Here is a 26,852-nt window from a genome sequence, read left to right on the forward strand (position 1 = left end):
TTTAAATTTAAATCACGCTGTAACGCTGAACTTCCGCGATACGGATTGAATAGAGCTCTTTACCTTTGCTTATAAAGCCTTAAACCATTCAAATAAAACAGTGAGTACCTGGTACTTCAGAAACAGTAATATCAGTACTTGTATTTCTTGCAACGAGCACTAAAATATCACAAACATTCTTCCAGAGAGAAAAATCATAAGCAATTCTATGCTTTTTCTACAAGTGGCCATAACTATGATTAATGTCATGCACTGTTCAGTTACTGCAACTGTTCCAGTACCATGAAATGGCAAAAAAGTAAACAACAGAACTGTAAGAATGTTTTTTCCCTTTTTTGGTTCACTGATCACCATGTTATTTACCATTACCAAAATTATTATTATATGGGATTAGTTAGTATTCAAATAAAGAAATTGCTCTATGGAGCAGAAATGTTGACAATCGACTTTTCAATCGCTTTATGACTAATCTGGCATTCAAGTCTGTCATTCAATTGTTTTGTAAAAGTTTGTTATTCATGTCGTATAGACATCACTATACATTTAAGTATTTTCAGGTTTAGCACACAAAATATTATTTGAAGTGTATAGCTATTGTATAACAAAAGATACAGTGGCGAGGGCTATATACTCTGGTCCTTCTCAGAGTCTAAAAACACTGTGCAATACTCTGCTTTCATTGAGCAATTGTCAACTCACGCTTCTTACTCAAAACTCTACATTTCTCAATGTAGCCACAATTGTCAACCTGTATTTTCCCAGCCATTGTGAAGAGATTCATTTCTAATTCCTCTCTCAGACCTGCCTGTTGCCAAATCTGTGAGGGCATAGCAATTACACTATAGGTGGGCAGGTTCCTAACCTTTTGTAAATTACATGAATATCGAGAAAGTGTTTTTGCCAATGGTAGTAACAAAAGTGAGTGACATGCGGTCTGTCTTTAAATGAACGTTTTTGCACTGTAGGTATGTGAATTCACTTAGATTGAACCCTCTTGGCTATTACACAATGAGTCACTGAATCTGTGAATTATGCTTGGTGTTTGGGCAGCATTCATTTTAGTTCACTGTTCTCAATACAGTAGCTTAAATTAGAAATTAAGGCTTCTCCTCAGGTACGTGTGTTGAGTTTACATCAAATTCAATCACTTTCTGGTAAAAATATTTAGGTATACACTTGTTGGCAGAGATTACATATGTGGTACAATTTATTTTATCCTTGTTGCAACTTTAGTAGTTTGTTAATGTGTTGGAATGCGATTGCCTTTTCAAAATCAGAAAAATTGATACAAAATAAAGTGAATCATGTTTTTGTTGCTAGCTAGTAGTACACATCAATAAAGGAAAGTCATCATTGGATGATGTTTGTTATTTAGTAAATATGAACATTATTTACTACAGAGCATTGGGTGGATTAGTTTAGTTATTTGCTTCATTGAATGCCTTTGCCGATTTTACATAGATTCTGAAGTGGCTGAATATTCTTTTCAAGCACTTTGTGGCAAGGTCAGGAAAGTTATTCTCATGGACAAAATACATGTTTCCACAATCTTGAGTCAAATAAATTGTATGAGGAACATGTCTGAACTCTATTTATTAAAAAGAAAAAATATGACAGAGACAGGAATGACGTGCTAAAATGACACGTGCTTTCTCTGTATCATCTGTGTTTCTGTTGGTAAACTGATAACAGCCAATATATATATATTTTTTGTCATTTAGCAGACGCTCTTATCCAGAGCGACTTACAGTAGGGAATCAAACCCACAACCCTGGTGTTGCAAGCGCCATGCTCTACCAACTGAGCCACACGAGACAATGTGATGCCATAGCTTATGTATTTTTTTTGCATTATATTTAAATATGTAATACAATTCAAGAAGCATTTGCGATAATTTATTCAACGACTTTGAAAAGACAGTGATATTTCCATTTGATTTATCAATTGCAAATTTGCCCAAATCTGCGTTTCACTCTACGTTGACCAAAATGATGCTGTGAACAATGTTCTTGATCTCATCTGTGTACAATGAAATTTGATTAATCAATTGCAAATTACATACGTCTCAGGGTGGGAAGGCCATTTCAAGCCATTAGACTTTTAGGTTGACACGTTCATGATATTTCTTGTAGGGATCATTGACAAACCAGTTCCTCCTCTTCCAGAATTTAGTGGTCATTTTGTCCAAGAGCTTAATCTGTGTTTTGTTACAAAACACATGCTCCCTTAAACGCTTCTTTCTGGCAGGCAACTTCTTCCACAGTTTTTTCTTGTATCCAGCCTGTTGAGAATCAGCAGTAAGTGTCCATTCGAAGACAGAGGAAAAACAGAGTCAACGCCACAACCTTTATGGTTTCAGAACCTAAGGAAAACAGAATGAGACTTGTACATTACCTTGCGTCTAATCCAAAGGCCACAGTGCAGCCGCATGAACCTCTTCACGACTGACTTCACAGACTTCCTCTTCCCCTTTTTCAGGCTGATATACGTGAGGTTTCTGATTGGCTGCTGGACCAGGCTGGGAATGAGAGGCGCAACCCTGCAAGAACCAAGCCCCACCCAAATGAGTAAAATGCTTTTTTTTTTTTTTTTTTACGTTTGCAGTTTCATGTCATTCAAACAAACAAAGCCACGGGATATTACTGCCATCATCTTATGAATTTAATTGATTGATGCATCTTTCAAATAAACAATTGAAACAAACGCTATCTAGCTAGCTAAATGAATAGAAGAAAAAAAAAGCTAATCACACTTGATGAATTGAATCTGCAAAATATAACTATTCAGAATCTGATGAGCAGTATGTATGCCCAGCCCTCACCGTTGCAGGATGCTCGGTTTGGGTGTCTGGAAGGCTTTGGCGGACAGAGAAGCCCATGTAGGAGTAGTGAGCAGAGACCTCTGGACGGTTTGACGATGGATTATGGTGGAGAACCGACATATCTGCTGCCCCCTGGCAAACAGAGTCAACGGCCTCATCAAGCCTGTCCATGCAAAATAAAGACATTTCTAAAATTAGGGAAGCCATATCTTGTTCACTGCTAATAACGGTAGTACATATTCACTATCATCACACTAACTATATAGTTAGCTAGCATCATGACGAGTAAGCGTTGGCATTGGATAACCTTAGGCTGCGCTGCGCTAATAATAGCCACGAAAGTCGCCTTGTTAGGCAACAAATTAGCTATTATGATTGAAAAACAGCTAGCTATAGAACCTACACAAAACCTTTTGAAAGGTATTATCTCAATAATGTAGCAACACGTTACATACCAGGGACGTTCCTGGCCATTGTGGCTGCCATGTTTCTTATGATGCCGCTGTGAAGTAGGCAATAATAACTAAGTACTTCCGGGTCACGGATTTTTGGAATCCTTCAGAATAAGAGTTCCGTCCTGTAGACTTCGTACATTTATTTGTATTTGTATTTATTAGGGATCCCCACAAGGCAGCAGCGACTCTTCCAGGGGTCCAAACACATTAAGGCACAATTACAGTGGCTTGAGAAAGTATTGCCTTACAACCTGGAATTAAAATGGATCTTTGGGGGGTTTGTATCATTTGATTTACACAACATGCCTACCACTTTGAAGATGCAAAATATTTGTTATTGTGAAACAAACAAGAAATAAGACAAAAAAACAGAAAACTTGAGCGTGCATAACTATGCATAACTAACCCTCCCCCCAAAGTCAATACTTTGTAGAGCCACCTTTTGCAGCAATTACAGCTGCAAGTCTCTTGGGGTATGTATAAGCTTGGCACATCTAGCCACTGGGATTTTTGCCCATTCTTCAAGGGAAAACTGCTCCAGCTCCTTCAAGTTGGATGGGTTCCGCTGGTGTACAGCAATCTTTAAGTCATACCACAGATTCTCAATTGGATTGAGGTCTGGGCTTTGACTAGGCCATTCCAAGACATTTAAATGTTTCCCCTTAAACCACTCAAGTGTTGCTTTAGCAGTATGCTTAGGGTCATTGTCCTGCTGGAAGGTGAACCTCTGTCCCAGTCTCAAATCTCTGGAAAACTGAAACAGGTTTCCCCCAAGCATTTCCCTGTATTCAGAGCCATCCATCATTCCTTCAATTCTGACCAGTTTCCCAGTCCCTGCCGATGAAAAACATGAGGACTGCAGATGTGGCAATAAATTGCAATGTCCGTACTGTGAGACGCCTAAGACAGCGCTACAGGGAGACAGGATGGACAGCTGATTGTCCTCGCAGTGGCAGACCACGTGTAACAACAGTATCAGTACATCCGAACATCACACCTGCGGGACAGGTACAGGATGGCAACAACAACTGCCCGAGTTACACCAGGAACGCACAATCCCTCCATCAGTGCTCAGACTGTCCGCAATAGGCTGAGAGAGGCTGGACTGAGGGCTTGTAGGCCTGTTGTAAGGCAGGTCCTCACCAGACATCACCGGCAACAACGTCGCCTATGGGCACAAACCCACCGTCACTGGACCAGACAGGACGGGCAAAAAGTGCTCTTCACTGACGAGTCGCGGTTTTGTCTCACCAGGGGTGATGGTCGGATTCGCGTTTATCGCAGAAGGAATGAGTGTTACACCGAGGCCTGTACTCTGGAGCGGGATCGATTTGGAGGTGGAGGGTCCGTCATGGTCTGGGGCGGTGTGTCACAGCATCATCGGACTGAGCTTGTTGTCATTGCAGGCAATCTCAACGCTGTGTGTTACAGGGAAGACATCCTCCTCCCTCATGTGGTACCCTTCCTTCAGGCTCAGTTGTTGAATCTTGTTCTGTTCATACAAATATTTACACATAAAGTTTGCTGAAAATAAACGCAGTTGACTAGTATTGGACTTGATAGACTACAATGAGCACATTATGGAAGATCTCCATATGATCACATATCTTGGTATTAAAGTTAGCAAAGATCATAAAGAAAGGGCCAATTTAAATGTATCTCCTACTGTAGAGAAAATTGGAAAGAGATTTAACTCCTAGTTATTAAGAGATCTTTCTTTATCTGGACGTGTACTTTGTCAAAATCTAAAAGTCTGTCCAGATTACTTTATACCTCCCTTGCCTTTGATGTTCCTCTGTCAGTAACTAAAATGGTTGATACAAAATTATTTAACTTCATATGGAGGAATAAACCTCATTATTTAAGAAAAGCGGTAATATGTAGCACCCAAAGTTAGGGAGGGTTTAATGCTCTGGATTTTAAAACCGCTAATATAATTTTAAAGATCAAATGGATACAAAAATATTTAAGAAATAAGGATTGCATTTGGACTATAATCCCTCATTTAATATTCCAACAGATTGGTGGTCTAGAGTTCTTACTCAAATTAAGATCCCTATTGAGCTTGCTAACTTTCATAAAAAAGTACTTCTAACTTGGAACCTCATGTACAAACATAACATTCCCCACATAGATATACAATCTGGAATTATAAAGACATAAGATACAAAAACAAGTCTTTGTTTTTCCAGAACTGGTTTGACAACAGCATTATCTGGGTTAAACAATTATTAAATAATGATGGACAACTATATGATTATCCAGAATTCATGAGAACACACAATGTTTCAAATAGTTGTTAGAGCTGTCCCTCATTGTGCTATTCCACTTTTAGGAGAATATAACAATACTCCAAGTGCAACTGTTGAGGATTTTGTAGCCTCAATTCAGCTAGAAGGAATTGACATTTTAAACTATAAATGTAATAACATATATATAAGAAAACTCAAGATGTTACTATTCCCTCTGCTAGAATATACTGGAATACAGCTCTAGGACAAGTGAACTGGAACAAAGTATTGTTGTCTGGGAAATATTGTATATCTAACAAGGTGAAAGAAGTATCATACAAACTCATTCATATAATCTACCCTGTAAAGACCTTTATTGTACACAGATTCAAAATTGCTATTGATAACAAATGTTTATTTTGTGGTTGTGACCCAGAGACTCTTGACCATTTATTTTGGGACTGTTCTTATGTCAGAATATTTTGGAGTTAGAAGATGTTCTTTTAAAATAAACTACTATTAATGTTAATTTGAAAGACTGATATTTTGTTTTATTTTGATCCAAATTATATGGACCCCAATTTAACTTTAATTGTTAATTTGTTTATCCTTCATGGAAGATTCTTTATCCATAAAATGAAGTGGGTGGAGAACAAACCCCTCTTCACATTGTTTAAGATAGAATTGAAACATTTATGAATTGATCAGTGTAAAAACAAAAAAGCAATATGTACCATAAAACTTTTTGACAAATTGGAAATGTATCTCGACATGTAATACACCTGTCTATGTTAGGTTTATGTACTCTTGTTTGTATATTTCTGTTTTTGTATTTGTTTTATTGTTCATAATAAAAAATACAAACCAGGTTTACACCCAGAGGAGCATCACTGCTCATTTTGCAGTCATTAAAGAGTGGCCAATCAGCTTAAATCCAATCGTTTTTCAGAAATATGGTGCGTATGGTATGTCCAATTTCAAAAAACGATTTGATTTAAGCTGATTAGCCACTCTTTAAGGGCCTCAACATGAGAAGCAACGCTCCTCTGGATGTGAACTCTGTGGATTTGGAAACTAGAAGTGCTCTGGAGTAGAATGGACACGCCCTTTACTACTTATGGTTCAATATGAATGGCCAATATGAAAAACCTAATGAACATTGTGCAATATGAATGGGCTAATTAACAATGAGATTTCAAAGTGTTTTTTAAAGTTGATTATTATAATTATATTTTTGTTATTACTAATAGTAGCATTATAATGTTTTGTTATTTGTATTACTGTTGTTACCATGATAACGATCTATGAATCATTACTTTTAATGCTGTTAACAATGTCAACGATAGTCCTCATGTGCAATAAAGGTAATTAACTTTTTACCTTTTCCCATATTGTTGAACAAAATGTTAAGTCTGCTAAAAATTCCTCATAAAATGTTAAGTGCGACCATTTGTTTATTATTTTTTATACCATTTTCATTGCGGGACTTATATTTTGAAGGAAAATCGCCGAGGTCACGACCTTATTTTTCCTAGGTCTTGCTTATTCTTGCTGGCGGAACGGAGGTCCTTGTGATCATGAAATGACCTTTCAACTACTAAGGTGTATGATTGGGACAATTAGTTCGCAATCCTGAAACCGGTGAGCGTTGTCTTGCTCGCACACACACACAACCTCCTGAAACGTCAATGCCCCATATGATCTCGGAGTTTGAATAGATACATTTTGTTAATAAACTTGCATTATGGCAATAACTTCAGTCTATATCTGGTTGTTTTATAGGCTATTAATTATATAACAGAATTTCACTTGAGAGTAGTTCATGGCTATGCTTTATTCCAGTTAGTCAGTGTTTTTCTTTAAAACATACAAATATCATTTTATTTTAAATAACATAGGTCAAAAACGTTGCTATTGATAAACATAGATGTGATGCCTTTCAAACATAAAATTAAAAATATAACACATAGTACCTTAGATCACCAATATTATTAATCTGTATAACCAGCAAATAGATTATTTCTGTGACAAGAGGGGAACATTTACTGAAAACAATCTTCAAAGCATAACTTAAAACACCCATAGATGTACCATGAATGAATGCATTTACAAACATCAACATAAGTGATTTTCATAACACAAGGTCTCCACCAAGTCCTTATAAAGAAGCCCGCAAGCTCCCTTTTCAACCCTCCTAAACCATCCAGTGTGTGCATCTTTAAACCATTTGCCAAATTAACCAAAAGGAATGCAAAGGACAATTCAATTGATTAAATTTTTTCTTATTTTGAACAAATGTAACGGGTCCGCCATCACTAAAGCACAGAATACAGATGAAAAACACTTCTGCTTGTTAAAAATAAATCTAGAAGATATATCGCAGGAAAGCTGGTGAGTTAACAAAAGTACTCAAATGGACATTCAGTAAACAATAGCTAGGATTTGGTGTCTGCTTTCTCTTATGGTCCATTAGTCCACAGCTGAGGCACATAGACTTCACTTGATTCTGCTCTAAAAGCCAGACATATTACCCCAATAATAGGAAGTATCAGATGAGGCTGGGGACATGTTCACCAACCAGCATATACTGGCTCGGCATCACATGGGATCCCGTAGTATTGACCTTGCGGCCTCTCTTTGGTTAACAGAAATTGTCGTGCGAGGGAAAGCTCTCCATCTGTGTCTCGCATTCGACGCAACACCAGCAGGATGACAAAGAGTAGGGCCACTGGACCAGAGAAAAGGGAGAAAACATCATCAACTTCACTTACTACTACTCCATTACTTCAGAATGTTTTATATTTCACTTTGTTTTTTCTACAGGATGTGGCCTCGAGATCAAATGACCTATAAGCATATTTAAATAATATATTTTGATATTTGTAGTGCAGAGAAAGTGCATAAAAGTAGTGTAATTGGAAGAAATAAACAAGGTTCATGTCAGTGAACAACTTTTCTTGATTAAAGGGTCACTAAAACCAAGTAAATATGGGAACTTCATTATGACAGCTTGACAAGGGTTTTCAACATCTAACTGGTAGCCTAAAGTTCAAACCACTTTCCTCCCACTGCACCAAAATGTTAACACGTGTCTTCAGACATACCCCCTCCTCCAATGACAAGTAGAGCAATGGTGATGGGGGCCAGCTCGCAGTCCTCCCCTGCCTTGCGGAAGAAGGTCTCCATGCAGTAACCTGGAGCAGTGCTGCCCTCAGGACAGAAGGCAACGCCAGGGCACAGGATGGGATTCACGTCTGGACTCTGTGGGACAGATTAAGTGAGCCCTGGTCATTAACGTTGGTCAGGAAATCCCTTGGGGATACTTTCAGTATTGGAGGTGTTTACAGGAAATAAGAGCTGTGGTACTGACTGGGCAGTAGTGGTTTTCGGGGCAGAGGTTACAGGTCTCCTGGCCCCAGTGGATCTGGAAGAAGCCGCTGCTGCAGATTTGACACATACTCTGACGGGGAGCCTTGTGCAGGCCTGTCCAAAACCAAACATCATCTCATCCTAATCAGATGTCATCCATTTAAAACTGTCTGAGTCTCTGCTATTACGGTGTACTACCTTAACCAATTAGATCATGCATGCCTTCATTTAATGTGTTTATAGATGTAATCAATGCAGTGCCAGATAACCCTTCTGTGAATAGAGCTACTTCATATACAGTCATAGTTGAATTATTTACTTTATATTAGATTGAATGGAACATTCTCAGCCACAATTTTAAAACATTCTCTTTATCTGTACTATTTTAACACCCTGAACGCATTAGAAATAGCACAGTTGATATTGTTGGCTGGCACTGGCAGTTACCGGGACGACAAGGTGTGCACTCCTTGGCAGCAGCCTGCAGGGACTCTGTACCAGCAGGACAGATCTGACACAGAGCACAACTGGAGGAGCTGTGGGAGGGACAGCCACAAGGGTGCAATGAATAGGGAATAACTTATTTATAAATACAGTTTTATACTGCTAGCTATCACCACCCCGTGTCTGATCACTTAACTATTACAATAATTATCTCTTCAATGCCCACTACTAACCCTATGAGTCTTTCAGTCTGTGTGTGTGTGTCTGTCTGTCTATGTGTGTAAGTGTATGTGCGTGTGTACGTGTGTGTGTGTGTGTAGGTGTTTGTGTGTTGTTTTGGGGAGTAAGATTGGTAGCATGAGATGGGAGCATGTGATGTTAGATCTGCAGACAAGCAACAGGTTGTGTGGATTATCAAGAGTTCATGCAGATCCCGCTGCAGTGCATACCACATTAGTTTAGCAACCACAGATCTAAGGTGACCATGAAGGGCAACTTACCTGCAGAATGTTCCCCGTTGACATGGACTGCACGATGTGGCATTTTGTTGTGACGTATAGAAACCTGAAAATAACACATTCCATTTAAAAACAGACACATGCAATTTAATATTTCTGAAGCCTTGGATTGCTTGAATGTGCAACAAATGACTGAAGCCCAGCACTTATACCGGGAGAACAGCTTCGGCAGGAGTCGGAGCCTGTGTTGTTGCTGTAGGAGCCTGGGGGGCAGGACTGACACACAGGGCTACCGGTGAAACTACAAGAGAAGAGGAAGAGCATAAATGCAACAGTGGTCTACAGAATGTTTGTGAATTGTATTTCTTTTTATTTCACATTTATTTAACCAGGTAAGCCAGTTGAGAACAAGTTCTCATTTACAACTGCGACCTGGCCAAGATAAAGCAAAACAGTGCGATAAAAACAACAACAACACAGAGTTACACATGGGATAAAACAAAACATACAGTCAATAACACAATAGAAAATCTATATACAGTGTGTGCAAATGTAGTAAGTTATGGAGGTAAGGCAATAAATAGGCCATAGTGCAAAATAATGACAATTTAGTATTAACACTGGAGTGATAGATGTGCAGAAGATGATGTGCAAATAGAGATACTGGGGGTGCAAATTAGCAAAATAAATAACAATATAAATAACAATATGGGGATGAGGTAGTTGGGTGGGCTAATTACAGATGGGCTGTGTACAGGTGCAGTGATCGGTAAGCTGCTACCCTCAGTTGACAGAGACTCAGGGCTATGCCCTCAGTTGACAGACTTACTTGGTGTAAAAACCCTGGCTGCAGGGCAGACATCGCTGTTGTCCAGCCAGACGCTGAAAGAACCCTCTGGAACATGGGAGGCAAGCCCCAGTGAACAGACACAACCCTGGCTCATGGCAGCAGGAACACAGCATGGAGTCTGGGGTAGGGATCAGAAGTCTATTATTGAACAGGCTGTGCTGTTTACAACATTTACCATCTTCATTTTACCGTTTAGCCAAATTATCTTTCACTTACTCCGGCAAATGTCAGTAGTCAAATAATACTGCAAAGCTACACCAACAATGCAACTCCTGTGTCCACTGTCCACTTAACATACCATAAGATCAAACATCCTTGGTGTTAAAAATAGATGTCACATGGGTAAAAACTACATTACAGTGCTGCATCAATTGGCTGTGGTGTGTTTCTACCTAATTTATAAGTTGTGCTGATAAATAGATCTGAGTCTAGTCAGCTACAACATCTCAATTATTTTCCTAACAAAAAGAGCACTTTTCGAAGCTGTGAGCTGACATTATGTTCTCTACTACAGCAAAACACAGAGTGACAATAAAAAGCTTTTGAGGAGGTTTATTTCATTCTCAGACTCCCTCTCTCTGCCAGGCCAGGCCAGGCCAGGTCTCGCAGGCCCGTAGTTCAGACTCACCGTTGTCGGAGTAGGACCCTGGGACACAGGCCTCACAGAGGGCAGAGCAGCCTGGGGATGTGGTGCTGAGGATCATATGGGTGGTCGCTGTCACTTTCTCACTGAATGTAGGGGTCTCACTGAATGTAGGGGTCTCACTGAATGTAGGGGTCTCACTGAATGTAAGGGTCTCACTGAATGTAAGGGTCTCACTGAATGTAGGGGTCTCACTGAATGTAGGGGTCTCACTGAATGTGGTTGTTTCCGTCACATTCTCAATGAATGTGGTGTTCATCACAGTAGGAGCGAGCTTCGGAGCCGTAGTCTGGCTCACCACCACACCTGTTATAACAAGACAGACTTTTAGAGCAATAGTTCTAGAAACAGGAAAACAATTTACATTCCCAGCCTCTCTCTAAGTAGCAATGTGGTAGATAGGCAAAGGCTACACTGGAAATAGATCACATGACATAGGAAGCTTGATTTTCAGAAACCATATAGGCTAATGGGTCAATACGCTGATTAGTATGGTTCAGAAGACCAAAAGGTCATCAGAGATTGGTATTTGATGCCTTAACCCATTGCAGACGTCATGTGACACCTAATCTTCCACTCACTACAATCAGATTATCTTTCAGTAAACATCCACAGATTTCAACCCTTACTGTGAGGAAATTCCATCAGTAATAGGACTTTGTGGCACATTCTCCAAAGATGAGAGCCTTGTTCCTAATCAAAGAATGGCAAAAAGTTCCAGCATGAAAGATTTTAGATGTCTAATTGCTCATTCCTTTGAGATCTTACAATGATGTTGCCATTCTGAATAACACCCACCTGATCTATTTCACAATGAGGTAGCCAACGTTTCAAAAAAAGTATTTCAAAGTAAGTCTTCTTTAGGATATGTAGCTCTTTGTGGGCTGTGTAATGTGCCATTATTACACACCTTTAACACAAGATATCATGGTGTCTGACCTACAGTGAGTTGGGGAAACCGAAGAGAGCAGCAGCACACAGATACCTTATTGTGGCAGTAATCACATTAGCCGTGAGCTGAGCTGCTTTACTGAGAGAAAGACACCCTCTTCAAGAAGTGCAATTATTCAAAAACAGGTCATGAGATTTCACCTGGTTTATACTCCAAAATGCTCAGAGTTGGCCAGGGCCCTCTGTGTATACTGTACAGTATATTCTATGCAGTTTAGATTGCCAGAGCATGGGAAACTGCTTGGGTAATTTAAGGTTTTGGTAATATGTGTTAACTGAACACTAGAATGATCTGCAGGGCTTAATGAATAGGCCCTAAAGGCTAAAAATGTAACCTCACAACAATAGTGGAATGTTAATTAACATAAACTTTTATAGCTGCATTTATGCAACATTGTTACAAAGCAGTGTGTAATGGTAATGTTGCATTCAGTCATTTAAGAACATTTTGAATCAGAGACAATAAACAAAGGTATACCACGGTTTGTAAAATAATTTTCAAATCAAATCAGAATAGTGCATGATAAACTGAATGGCGTGCCTGACAAAAAGTCAAGACAAAGTTTACAAACAGAAAAGGTATCTACACAGCGGCACTAGTGGGTGAATACCTCAAACAATCCCATGTAGAATTGCCTTCAGTCATAGCTAGCTAAAAAGCAGAGTCAGTGCTGCATGCCAGGGGTGTATTCATGTCGCCAATTCTGTTGCAAACGTTTCTTAAACGGAACGAAACGGGGAGGGACCTACCTGAATCTGTCCAATATCAACTCACGTTTCGCAACTGTTTGCACTAATGATTACACCCCAGTTGACTAGCCAAGACAACAAACCAACCTTACCTAGCAGACAAGCGGCAGCTATCGCAGTCAAAACTCCCCAACATTCCATACTCCAGATATTATCGTCAGTCACAATATTTTTTTATAGAATTTCATCCCTGACAGTTTGAGTTCTCTTTCTCTTAGCGATGTGAAGTCCACGGTGAGTTGCATGCCTCTGGTTGCTTGTCGCGCTCATCAATGTCATATGACAAAATACAGATCATGTGATTTTACTTAGATGTTTTGGCAGAGATCTCTATATAATGACGAGATGCTCATGTCTCCGCCCTAACAATGGGAGTCGTTGTCCCAAAGACGGGAAGGCAGGCGACACGTTTTGGTCCAAAATAAATCCATTGAAACGCATTGGGTTTATTTTGAACAGATTTTTCTAAATCTGTTGGAGAGTGAAACCTCTCGCTTCGCCTCTTCCTCTCTGGTTTCAGTAACGTCAATGCGCAGCTGCAGAACAAAACCATGCAGACCTTGACGTCTCCAGACAATCTGGTGTTACATTAATTAATTAAATCAATAAATTATCATATATAATTTATTTTCTAGGGGCCAAAGTTTATTACAGTGAAACTGTACTTCCTGAATTCGACTTGTCCCCACACCATTCTCTTTTCAATGTGTGTATCAATTTCTCATGGGTCACATAACAGTGTGATGTAGTCCATGCTCTTCAACCAGACATAACACACATTTAAATTAACAAAACCATTTAAAATAAACAGTTCTATGAAAACGTTGTACACCACCAACAATATACTTTCATAGTGTACAGTGAGGCAATCATACAGTGAAATGAAAACTTATGACACTAAAGAGGCCTTTCTACTGACTCTGAAAACCCCCAAAAGAAAGATGCCCAGGGTCCCTGCTCATCTGCGTGAACGTGCCTTAGGCATGCTGCAAGGAGGCATGAGGACTGCAGATGTGGCCAGGGCAATAAATTGCAATGTCCGTACTGTGAGACGCCTAAGACAGCGCTACAGGGAGACAGGACGGACAGCTGATTGTCCTCGGAGTGGCAGACCACGTGTAACAACAGTATCAGTACATCCGAACATCACACCTGCGGGACAGGTACAGGATGGCAACAACTGCCCGAGTTACACCAGGAATGCACAATCCCTCCATCAGTGCTCAGACTGTCCGCAATAGGCTGAGAGAGGCTGGACTGAGGGCTTGTAGGCCTGTTGTAAGGCAGGTCCTCACCAGACATCACCGGCAACAACGTCACCTATGGGCACAAACCCACCGTCGCTGGACCAGACAGGACTGGCAAAATGTGCTCTTCACTGACGAGTTGCGGTTTTGTCTCACCAGGGGTGATGGTTGGATTTGCGTTTATCGTCGAAGGAATGAGCGTTACACCGAGGCCTGTACTCTGGAGCGGGATCGATTTGGAGGTGGAGGGTCCGTCATGGTCTGGGGCGGTGTGTCACAGCATCATCAGACTGAGCTTGTTGTCATTGCAGGCAATCTCAACGCTGTGCTTTACAGGGAAGACATCCTCCTCCCTCATGTGGTACCCTTCCTGCAGGCTCATCCTGACATGACCCTCCAGCATGACAATGCCACCAGCCATACTGCTCGTTCTGTGCGTGATTTCCTGCAAGACAGGAATGTCAGTATTCTGCCATGGCCAGCGAAGAGCCCGGATCTCAATCCCATTGAGCACGTCTGGGACCTGTTGGATCGGAGGGTGAGGGCTAGGGCCATTCCCCCCAGAAATGTCCAGGAACTTGCAGGTGCCTTGGTGGAAGAGTGGGGTAACATCTCACAGCAAGAACTGGCAAATCTGGTGCAATCCATGAGGAGGAGATGCACTGCAGTACTTAATGCAGCTGGTGGCCACACCAGATACTGACTGTTACTTTTGATTTTGACCCCCCCTTTGTTCAGGGACACATTATTCAATTTCGGTTAGTCACATGTCTGTGGAACTTGTTCAGTTTAAGTCTCAGTTGTTGAATCTTGTTATGTTCATACAAATATTTACACATGTTAAGTTTGCTGAAAATAAACGCAGTTGACAGTGAGAGGACGTTTCTTTTTTTGCTGAGTTTATATGGACGACCTGAGAGACTGAGCCAAGCCCGCATTACAGTCTAAAAAATCTACCACATTAACCTTCTCAAAAAGTGGCACGCCCGAGAGGTGTTGCTGTCTCCCCTGTCCCCACAGAAACAGCTCGAGAGGAGGTTGCCATCAACACCCAGCTTACAAAACTACAGCGACGAGATGGAGGAACTAGTGAACCAGAGCAGAGACGTCTTCTCTCCCCTCCCAGGGCGCACAACCTTGACGCACCACCACATCCACACAAAACCCAGAAAGAAGGTAACATTAAGGCCGTATAGGATCCCAGAGGCCAGACGGGTGGCCATCAAAAAGGAGGATGACCAGATGCTAAAGATAGGAATTATCGAGCCGTCCCAGAGTGAATGGTGCAGCCCGATCGTCTAGTGCCAAAGCCGGACGGGTCGGTAAGGTTTTGCAATGACTTCTGAAAACGAAATGAGATATCGAAATTTGACGCTTATCCTATGCCACACATAGATGAGCTGATTGACCGCCTGGGCAACGGCAGTATATCAACACCCTGGATCTTACTAACGGGTACTGGCAGGTTCCTTTGGCTCCAGAGGCGAGGGAGAAGACGGCCTTTGCCACGCCTACAGGGCTGTACCATTACACTGTTCTACCCTTTGGCCTGCATGGAGCTCCGCCTACTTTTCAGAGGCTAACGGATAGGGTCCTGAGACCCCACAGTGAGTACTCAGCAGCATATTTGGATGACATGATTGTGTATAGCCCTAACTGGGAATCTCACCTGAAGCAGCTCAACGCTGTCTGGGAGGCTCTTCACCGAGCAGGTCTAACCGCCAATGCAAAAAAATGCAGACTGGGACTTGAGGAGCAACGTCAAACTGCAAGAGAAGGAAGTTCAAGCCATCCGACAGTGGCCACGGCCCCAAACCAAGTCTCAAGTAAATACCTTTGATGGGCTAACCAGCTATTACTGTAGGTTCATTCCGAACTATGCAACTGTAGCTTGTCCTCTCACAGACCTGACCAAAAAGACCCAGCCCAACGGGGTCAGGTGGACTGACAAAGCGGAAGAAGCCTTGCAGAACCTGAAGGAGGCCCTGTGCTCCGGACCGGTCTTGGTGATGCCGGACTTTGGGAGAGAGATGGTGGTCCAGACTGATGCCTCCGACACAGGAGTGGGAGCGGTCTTGTCCCAAGAAGTACGAGGGGAGGAGCATCCCAGCCTATACATCAGCCGGAAGCTGTTGCCCCGAGAAACCAAATACTAAACAGTGGAGAAAGAGTGCCTAACCATGCAGTGGGCATTGAAGAAGTTAAAGTACTACCTCCTGGGACGACACTTCACTCTGGTCACGGACCATGCTCCTCTAGTCTGGATGTCCAGGAACAAGGAGACCAACTATAGTGACCAGGTGGTTTCTCTCACTCCAACAGTATCATTTCTCTGTTGTCCACAGGTTCGTGTCGAAACACGGGAATGCAGACGCCTTGTCCCGCTGGAACGCTCTGTGGACGATGGCTGCCCCGCCCGCCGGGTCGGCGCTGAGGAGGGGGGTGTGTGATGGAGTGAGAGGGTGGGTGTGTGAAGGCCGGTATATTCCTGCTCATTGGCTACACCTGCTGGCCAGGAGAGGATGGCCGGAAGGGTAAGAGCCTAATTACACACACCTGAATCTAATTAGCTTGGGCGGTGGCTGTTTTAACCTGGCTTTGGCCAGATCTGTTTTTGGTCTGGAGCAGCAAGCGCTGACATGCAGGGCCCTCCAACACTGGGAGGAATATCGCACTGCTTCTTGACACACTGCTCGCTTAACCCGGAAGCCAGCCGCAGCAATGTGTTAGAGGAAACACGGTACAACTGGCGACCGTGTAAGCGTGCAAGCGCCCAGCCCGCTACAGCACGATGGGACAAGGACATCCCGGGCAGTCAAACCATGCCCTAACCCGGATGACGCTGGGCCAATTGTGCACCACCTCATGGGTTTCCCGGTCACGGCCGGCTGCGAACACGGGTCTGTAGTGACGCCTCAAGCACTGCGATGCAGTGCCTTAGACCACTGCGCCACTCAGGAGGCCTGTCCATTTGATGTTTTAAGTAGAAATTGTGCATCTTTAAATAGACCACATGGAGAGTTAAATAAATCAGATTTTTAATATGAATAAAGACTTGCTAAAGTGCCAAAATTCAGCATTTTGACATGTCCCTCCGTGCACCCTCTGTGACTTCCAGGAAGATTTTAACCCAACATTTCTCCAAGTTTTCTCCATCATTGTAAAGCCCTAGTTATTTTGCTGCTTTGACAAAGTCATTTCTGAAGATTATTATTTATTTAATGTGGTTAGTGATTCATTTACGTCTGTCCCACATTGTCTCACAGTCAACTCTGTTACGTGAACTGAACTCTCGTTTTAATATGGTGAAACTATTCCTTTTTAAATATTTGTTTCAAAATCCATTTGAATTCAATCACTTTTTGACAGCACCCCTTTTGATTTGAACAAAACGTTCCATAAATATTTGCCCATTGTAGAATAAATAATAACCAATAATAGCCATTTGATTAGATGTTCAGGAGTCTTATGGCTTGGGGGTAGAAGCTGTTTAGAAGCCTCTTGGACATAGACTTGGTGCTCCGGTACTGCTTGCCGTGCGGTAGCAGAGAGAACAGTCTATGACTAGGGTGGCTGGAGTCTTTGACAATTATTAGGGCTTTCCTCTGACACCGCCTGGTATAGCAGTCCTGGATGGCAGGAAGCTTGGCCCCAGTGATGTACTGGGCCGTACGCACTACCCTCTGTAGTGCCTTGCGGTCGGAGGCCGAGCAGTGGCCATACCAGGCAGTGATGCAACCAGTCAGGATGCTCTCGATGGTGCAGCTGTAGAACCTTTTGAGAACCTATGATGTTGAACGCTGAGCTGTAGTCAATGAATAGCATTCTCACATAGGTGTTCCTTTTGTCCAGGTGTGAAAGGGCAGTGTGGAGCACAATAGAGATTGCATCATCTGTGGATCTGTTGGGGAGGTATGCAAATTGGAGTGGGTCTAGGGTTTCTGAGATAATGGTGTTGATATGAGCCATGACCAGCCTTTCAGAGCACTTCATGGCTACAGACGTGAGTGCTACGGGTCGGTAGTCATGTAGGCAGGTTACCTTAGTGTTCTTGGGCACAGAGACTATGGTGGTCTGCTTGAAACATGTTGGTATTACAGACACAGACAGGGAGAGGTTGTAAATGTCAGTGAAGACACTTGCCAGTTGGTCAGCGCATGCTCGGAGTACACACCTTGGTAATCCGTCTGGCCCTGCGGCCTTGTGAATGTTGACCTGTTTAAAGGTCTTACTCACATCGGCTACGGAGAGCGTGATCACACAGTCGTCCGGAACAGCTGATGCTCTCATGCATGTTTCAGTGTTACTTGCCTCGAAGCGAGCATAGAAGTAATTTAGCTCGTCTGGTAGGCTTGTGTCACTGGGCAGCTCGCGGCTGTGCTTCCCTTTGTAGTCTGTAATAGTTTGCAAGCCCTGCCACATCTGACGAGTGTCGGAGCCGGTGTAGTACGTTTCGATCTTAGTCCTGTATTGACGCTTTGCCTGTTTGATGGTGCGTCGGAGGGCATAATGGGATTTCTTATAAGCTTCCCGGTTAGAGTCCCGCTCCTTGAAAGCGGCAGCCCTACCCTTTAGCTCAGTGCAGATGTTGCCTGTAATCCATGGCTTCTGGTTGGGGTATGTACGTACAGTCACTGTGGGGACGACATCATCGATGCACTTATTGATGAAACCAGTGACTGATGTGGTGTACTCCTCAATGCCATCGGAAGAATCCCGGAACATATTCCAGTCTGTGCTAGCAAAACAGTCCTGTAGCTTAGCATTTGCTTCATCTGACCACTTTTTTATTGACCGAATCACTGATGCTTCCTGCTTTAGTTTTAGCTTGTAAGCAGGAATCAGGAGGATAGAATTATGGTCAGATTTGCCAAATGGAGGGCGAGGGAGAGCTTTGTACGCGTCTCTGTGTGTGGAGTAAAGGTGGTCTAGAGTTTTTTCCCATCTGGTTGCACATTTAACATGCTGGTAGAAATGAGGTAAAACGGATTTAAGTTTCCCTGCATTAAAGTCCCGGCCACTAGGAGTGCCGCCTCTGGATGAGCGTTTTCCTGTTTGCTTATGGCCTTATTCAGTTCAGTGAGTGCGGTCTTAGTGCCAGCATCGGTTTGTGGTGGTAAATAGACAGCTACGAAGAATATAGATGAAAACTCTCTTGCTAGATAGTGTGGTCTACAGCTTATCATGAGATACTCTACCTCAGGCGAGCAAAACCTTGAGACTTCCTTTGATATCGTGCACCAGCTGTTGTTTACAAATATACATAGACCGCCACCCCTTGTCCTACAAGAGGCTGCTGTTCTATCCTGCCGATACAGTGTATAACCCGCCAGCTGTATGTTATTCATGTCTTCGTTCAGCCACGACTCGGTGAAACATAAGATATTACAGTTTTTAATGTCCCATTGGTAGGATATACGTGCTTGTAGTTCGTCCACTTTATTATCAAGTGATTGTAAATTGGCCAATAGTATTGATGGCAAAGGCAGATTAGCCACTCATCGCCGGCTCCTTACCAGGCACCCCGATCTCCTTCCGCGAGATCTCCATTTCTTTCTACTGTGAACGACGGGGATGAGGGCCCTGTTGGGTGTCTGGAGTAAATCCCTCTCGTCCGACTCATTAAAGAAAAATTATTTGTCCAGTTCAAGGTGAGTAATCGCTGTTCTAATGTCCAGAAGCTATTTTTGGTCATAAGAGACGGTAGCAGCAACATTATGAACAAAATGAGTTACAAACAATGTGAAAAAACACACTAAATAGCACTGTTGGTTAAGAGTCCATAAAATGGCAGCCATCCCCTCCGGCGCCATTGTTTGTCTGAATGTTTTGTCATTCAGGTCCAAAAAGTCCATTTCTGACCACTTCTTCCATGGGCAAACATGTATGTAAAGTTTTGTTTAAACAAAAGGGATGCTGTCAAAAAGTGATTGAATTCAAATGGATTTACCCATCTAATAGTGAAATCATAGTGTAAAAGCAGGTAAGCTAGTTCTACTCTTTATGGCCATTTATGGTGATTTGTGGTGGAAAACTGAGCGGGTCAAGCATAACAGCAACTCAAATTAAATCACATGCGCCGGATACAACAGATGTAGACTTTACCATGAAATGCTTACTTACTAGCCCATTCCCAACAATGCAGAGTTAAAAAGTACTACAAAAAAATGTTTATTGAGAAAAATAGGAAAGAGTAACAATTGATAACAATAACGAGGCTATATACAGTGCATTCGGAAAGTATTCAGACCCCTTCACCTTTTCCAAAATATTTTACGTTACAGACATATTCTAAAATAGATGTAAAAAACAACAACAACAAACACTCATCAATCTACATACATTACCCCCATAATGACAGAGCAAAACAGGTTTTCAGAAATGTTTGCTAATATATAAATAAAAAATACGGAAATATCACATTTACGTAAGTATTCAGACCCTTTACTCAGTACTTTGTTGAAGCACCTTTGGCAGCGATTACAGCCTCAAGTCTTCTTGGGTATGACACTACAAGATTGGCACATCTGTATTTGGGGAGTTTCTCCCATTCTTCTCTGCAGATCCTCTCAAGCTCTGTCAGGTTGGATGGGGAGTGTCGCTGCACAGCTATTTTCAGGTCTCTCCAGAGATGTTAGATCGGGTTCAAGTCCGGGCTCTGGCTGGGCCACTCAAGGACATTCAGAGACTTGTCCCGAAGCCACTTCTGCGTTGTCTTGGCTGTGCTTAGTGTCGTATTCCTGTTGGAAGGTGAACATTCACCCCAGTCTGAGGTCCTGAGTGCTCTGGAGCAGGGTTTCATCAAGGATCTCTCTGTATTTTGCTCTGTTCATCTTTCCCACGATCCTAACTAGTCTCCCAGTCCCTGCCGCTGAAAAACATCCACACAGCATGATGCTGCCACCACCATGCTTCACCGTAGGGATGGTATTGGCCAGGTGATGAGCTGTACCTGGTTTCCTCCAGACGTGACGCTTGGCATTCAGGCCAAAGAGTTACATTTTGGTTTCATCAGACCAGATAATCTTGTTTCTCATGATCTGAGATTCCTTTAGGTGCCTTTTGGCAAACTCCAAGCGGGCTGTCATGTGCCTTTTACTGAGGGGTGGCTTCCGTCTGGCCACTCTACCATAAAGGCCTGATTGGTGGAGTGCTGCAGAGATGGTTGTCCTTCTGGAAGGTTCTCCCATCTCCACAGAGTAACTCTGGAGCTCTGTCAGAGTGACCATTGGGTTCTTGGTCACCTTCCTGACCAAGGCCCTTCTCCCCCGATGAAGAAGGGTCATGAAATAAATGTTGGGTTGGATAGGCTATATCATAGATATGCATCTCAGATCAAGTGGTTATTGGCTGAGCCTTTGCTGGTTGTCAGGCCTCAGGAGAGCCCTGTCTGGCCTTATTGTCCCCTGGGGATGTGTCCCTGTCTGGCCCTATTGTCCCCTGGGGATGTGTCCCTGTCTGGCCCTATTGTCCCCTGGGGATGTGTCCCTGTCTGGCCCTATTGCTCAGTTTGGCCAGCTCTAGGAAGAGTCTTGGTGGTTCCAAACTTCTTCCATTTAAGAATGATGGAGGCCACTGTGTTCTTGGGGACCTTCAATGCTGCAAAAAGTTTTTGGTACCCTTCCCCAGATCTATGCCTCGACACAATCCTGTCTTGGAGCTCTATGGACAATTCCTTCGACCTCATGGCTTGGTTTTTGCTCTGACATGCACTGTCAACCGTGGGACCTTTTGTAGACAGGTGTGTGTGCCTTTCCAAATCATGTCCAATCAATTGAAGTTACCACAGGTGGACTCCAATCAAGTTGTAGAAACATCTCAAGGATGATCAATGGAAACAGGATGCACCTGAGCTCAATTTCGAGTCTCATAGCAAAGGGTCTGAATATGTATTTGTTTTTTAATTTGATTACATTTGCACAAATTTCTAAAAACCTGTTTTCACTTTGTCATTATGGGGTTTTGTGTGTAGATTGATTAGGAAAAAAAGTTATTTAATCAATTTTAGATTAAGGCTGTAACGTAACAAAATGTGGAAAAAGTCAAGGGATCTGATTACTTTCCGAATGCACTGTACAAGGAGTACCGATACCGAGTCAATGTGCAGCGGTAGGAGATAGTTGAGGTAATACAGTATGTATGTGTAGGTAGGGGTAAAAGTGACTAGGCAATCAGCATAGATAAAGAGTAACAGCAGCGTATGTGAAGATTATAAAAGTGTATGTGTGTGTGTGTGTGTGAGCGTGTGTGTGTGAGCGCGTGTGTGTGTGTGTGTGGCATGTATGTGTGAGTGTGTGTGTGTGTGTGTGTGTGTGTCTTGGAGTGTCAGTGTAAGTATGTGTGTGTGTAGATTCCAGTGAGTGTGCATAGAGTCAGTGCAAGAGAGTCAGTGCAAAAAAAGGGTCAATGAAAATAGTCCGGGTAGCCATTTGGTTAACTGTTCAGCAGTCTTATGGCTTAGGGGTAGAAGCGTTTCAGGAGCCTTTTGGTACCAGACTTGGCGCTCCGGTACTGCTTGCCGTAAACATGAGTAAACAGTCTATGGCTTGAGTGGCTGAGGTCTTTGACAATTTTCCAGGCCTTCCTCTGACACCGCCTGGTATAGAGGTCCTTGATGGCAGGGCCATCCGTGATTTACTGGGCTGTCCGTACCATCCTCTGTAGCGCCTTGCGGTCGGATGCCAAGCAGTTGCCGTACCAAGCGGTGATGCAGCCAGTCAAGATGCTCTCAATGGTGTAGCTGGATAACTTTTTGTTGATCTGAGGGCCCATGCCAAATCTTTTCAGCCTCCTGAGAGGGAAGAGGCGTTGTTGTGCCTTCTTCACGACTGTGTTGGTGTGTGTGCGACAAGTTATCCCTGTTACCCATAGATAGACAGGCTAGGAATGTTTTAAGAATTTCAAGAAAAAATAATAATCTTGCATTCAATTGCCACTCCCTGTTGCACACAACAAGCTTCCATTCCCCCTGTGGGATTTATGGCTGATTTTAAGATGAAATCGTCAACCTTGTTACGGTCAACCCTGTTACTTTATTTGGTACTAATGCCTCGGAAACGTCCAACTCGCTAACTGGTTGAACACGGCATGTGCATAACTACAAACAGTTAGCAAGTCGTACATTTCAGAGTTTCCTAGTTCAGACTAGCACACGAACACGGCATTAATTGCAATTGATATAGTATTTATTTTTTTCTAACCTCTTTGCTGGCTATAAAAAACTAAAAATGGCAAATAGTTTGCTTAGCTAGCTAATTGTGTTAGATTAAAAAACAGCCATGTATAAATGGTATTTTAACATTTTGTATATTACAAAAAATCTACTCAAGCTAACTGATACAGTATGTTGGCTACCTTTCTGACCGGTACTTTCAGGTTCAATTCAATGGCGTGACACTGCTGTGCCTGCGTGCATATCTGTGTAGCTAACTACCTGTCTGTCGCCCCCTTAAGGAGTCGCATACATAGGTTTGGTTTGCTGCTAGCAGAATTCGGCTAGGCAAAGCGAACGTCTGTGTTCGCATACTGCCTAAAGACCTTCGCTTGGAGAAGCTTATTGTGGACTACAGAAGACCGAAGAGGGAGCACGACCCGTCTTCATCGACAGGGCCGCAATGGATAAGGTCAAAAGCTTCAAGTTCCTCGGCATGCACATCACTGAGGACCTGAAATGGTCTCGCCACATCGACATCATGGTGAAGAAGGAGCAACAGCGCCTCTACAACCTAAATTTGGCATGGCCCCTAAGACCCTCCAGAACATCTACTGCACCCGGTGTCAAAGGAAGGCCAAGAAGATCATTAAGGACCTCAGTCACCCGAGCCACGGACTGTTCACTCGGCTACCGTCCGACAGATGGAGACAGTACAGGTGCATCAAAGTCAAGACCGAGAGACTAAAAAACAGCTTCTATTACCAGGTCATCAGACTGTTGTACAGCCATCACTAGCTGTCTACCAGGTGATGCACATTCACTCACACAAAACACACACACAAGTTATCACACACACACACACCTCATACTCACAAACACACACACACACTCACAGCCAACGCTGCTGTCCCATGTTGTCCCATGTTATATATAGAGACATTGACCCACTGGTCACTTCACGTTTCACACTGTGTATTTAAATACTGTATCCCCACCCCGACATAGCTTATTCTAATATCTCTACTACTGTAGATGTATTTTAGTTGCACTGTCTATGCACACCGCATATTTCTATACTGGATTATTGTATATAAATTCTTGGTGCCCGAAAAATAATCACTCCCTCAACGTCAACAAAACGAAGGTTTTCTCGCTCTGCTTCAGCCTATGGCGCTCTTGCTGCGTCTCCTCCAGCCTCCTCTGCAGAGCCACCATCCTCTCATCCTCAGCTACTCCCTGCTGCAGCTCTTGCCTGGCTCTCTTCTCCTCCTGCCTACCGTATGCACATCAGGACACATCTCAGACATGTCTTGTGCGTACATACCAGGTATGTGAGTGTCTCAGTTAATCTGACCTGCGTGCAGCAGCCTGTCCCAGGGCTGTCCTGTGGAGGGCGATGGTGTCCAGCTGTTCCAGCAGAAGCTGCTCCCTGCTCTGCTTGTCCTCCAGGATGCGCTCCCTCCTGTCCTGTTGCTCTTTTTGCTCTGCATCCCTCAGCATGGCCAGGCGCTCCCGGAGCTCAGCCAGGGACATCTCCCCAAGCAGATCATGTCCTGCTGTCTGAGACAGGGAGAGGTCAGAATACAGCATATCATTAATCATAAAAGTCAACCTCCTCCTCACAGAACCCAGCAAAATGCCTGTATACTGTGTTTTGTTGGCAAGATCCTTTCCCCTGCTTACTGTTTCATCCACAAACCTGTGCCTGATGAGGGGGACAGACTCAATGGCCCAGATCTGACTGATGATCTCAAACTTCCTGCTCAGCTCTGCCTGTGCTTCCTCCAGGGCCTGGCGAAGGAGTTCCCCACTCTGCTCCGACACTTCCTTTACTGGAACACAAACATATACAAAAGCACACAGACATGAGATCCCAATTCGCCAAACACGGTCTGTTGCACCACAACACCAAAGCAGGTGTAATAGAACTGATGATGAGAAAGTGAACATTATGTGGGGACAAGGGGTGATGTAATGCTACAGTTTAGTCACCTATACGCTGTTTGAACTCCTGCAGCTTCACTTTAGCTGCTTTTGAGTTTTTGTGTCCATCTGCCACCTGTTGCACCAGGTCTCATCTCTTTCTCCTCCTGCAACTGCTTGTTTGCGTATCTCTGCATCAGCTTGGCAGTCTGCAAACAATCACAAACAAGATAGGCTCAATCAAACACTCACAAAGACAGGAACATTTAATATAGCCAATTACCTTTTCTCAATATTCCAAAACTGTATAATACTAATAACTCGAATAAAACACACCTCTTCCTTCTTTAGCAGTGCAGTCTTCTGGTTGCGCTCCGTGATGCGGGCGAGAGCGGCCTCTTCGGAACTGATGCATCCCTCCAGACGCCAGCGCTCCTCCTGGGCAAGCTCCTCCTGGAGGTCCCGCTCCCACATCTCCTTTTGCCACTGCAGGAACGAGGAGGGCTCACCCGCCGCCTCCACTATCTGCTCCATTCTGTTTTACAGTAGCACACACAGCACACATTACAATACCTCTCCACTCTAGCTGCCTTCATAAGTGTCCCACTGGCCCAGCTAGTTTTTTATGTCAACAAAGTGACTGACAGTTGGCATAGTGATTAATTCCTGGAGTATAGTGGCACAACTGATATGAGGCACAGGTGCATGCATTATATTGTGTTGTACCGGCGTAGCTCCCCCTACACCTGACGGTTATACAGAGCCCCCTCTCGCAGGATGGCCGTTATGTTTAGCCTGATGGGCAGGTTGTTAGTCTGGTGGAAATATACAAATACACAGGGGTATACGCAAAGACGCTCATAGACAAATGTTACTGTCTATTATTTCTGTATCATTTGAGAGCACTTCAACATCACAAACCTCAGTACCTGGATCCAGGGGGAGTGGAGTGAGATCTATGATGCTGCCTATATGAAGAGGAACTGGATTGCCCCACTGCTAAGGTACAGAACTGTAAAGGCATTCAGGTTATACCTAAAGACATTGAATCCCCACTCATGCTGTCTTCTTTCATTTTGTTTTATTTTTCATGTCTTTACTGTCTTGTCATCTCTTTTTCTAATATATACACATTTCCCCCACTAGGTGGAGCCCTGAGATTGAGATTCTGATGGCTCAGTTTGCAGCCAGAATCTCTCGAAGGAGTCAACTCAAGAAAGCCACCAAGAAAAACACTGAGCCCCAGGAATTTTCACTTACCAAACCCAAAGATTGTCAGAGAAAGTTGATTTATTTTATGAGCCATAAAATTACCACAAACTGTGAAATAATTGCATTTTGGTGCCATTAGACCACAGACAATGTGTTTCTTACTTTGTGCATCTTTTTAAAGTCCAAGGTCATCAAGGAGGAACATGCTGAAGTAACAGATTACTGTGGAACACAAATTGGCAAATATAGAAGCGACAAATGGTCAGATCATGTGTTTGTTATACCATTTTGAAAACATTATCTAGAATTGAGTTATTTAAAATTCTGTGATGAACTTACTGGCA

At 43.1% G+C, this 26,852-nt stretch overlaps 2 protein-coding genes and 1 pseudogene across 3 annotated transcripts; all 3 read right to left on the bottom strand.

Annotated features, from left to right (window-relative positions):
- Positions 1-1,576: 1,576 nt before the first annotated feature.
- Positions 1,577-3,326, bottom strand: LOC311145369 (large ribosomal subunit protein bL35m-like). The gene is made up of 4 exons (XM_084181590.1): positions 3,277-3,326; positions 2,822-2,984; positions 2,395-2,539; positions 1,577-2,281 (listed from the first exon to the last, which is right to left on the bottom strand). The coding sequence occupies exons 1-4, from the start codon at positions 3,305-3,307 to the stop codon at positions 2,093-2,095; spliced, it is 528 nt and encodes a 175-aa protein (XP_084037716.1). The 5' UTR covers positions 3,308-3,326; the 3' UTR covers positions 1,577-2,092.
- A 4,000-nt stretch (positions 3,327-7,326) lies between these two features.
- Positions 7,327-13,253, bottom strand: LOC311145802 (uncharacterized protein). The gene is made up of 9 exons (XM_084182113.1): positions 13,065-13,253; positions 11,257-11,577; positions 10,608-10,746; positions 9,991-10,079; positions 9,821-9,884; positions 9,324-9,412; positions 8,878-8,990; positions 8,612-8,768; positions 7,327-8,235 (listed from the first exon to the last, which is right to left on the bottom strand). Exons 1-9 carry the CDS (start codon positions 13,111-13,113, stop codon positions 8,078-8,080), a joined length of 1,179 nt encoding a protein of 392 aa, XP_084038239.1. The 5' UTR covers positions 13,114-13,253; the 3' UTR covers positions 7,327-8,077.
- An 11,236-nt stretch (positions 13,254-24,489) lies between these two features.
- On the bottom strand, positions 24,490-26,679 carry LOC311145603 (cilia- and flagella-associated protein 99-like; annotated as a pseudogene). Its single transcript has 7 exons — positions 26,671-26,679; positions 26,023-26,111; positions 25,633-25,831; positions 25,366-25,505; positions 25,057-25,205; positions 24,728-24,933; positions 24,490-24,646 (listed from the first exon to the last, which is right to left on the bottom strand). The product of its transcript is annotated as a cilia- and flagella-associated protein 99-like (transcript).
- Positions 26,680-26,852: the final 173 nt, after the last annotated feature.

The sequence above is a fragment of the Coregonus lavaretus genome (assembly GCF_964263955.1).
Source record: "Coregonus lavaretus genome assembly, chromosome: 18".
NCBI lineage: Eukaryota > Metazoa > Chordata > Actinopteri > Salmoniformes > Salmonidae > Coregonus > Coregonus lavaretus.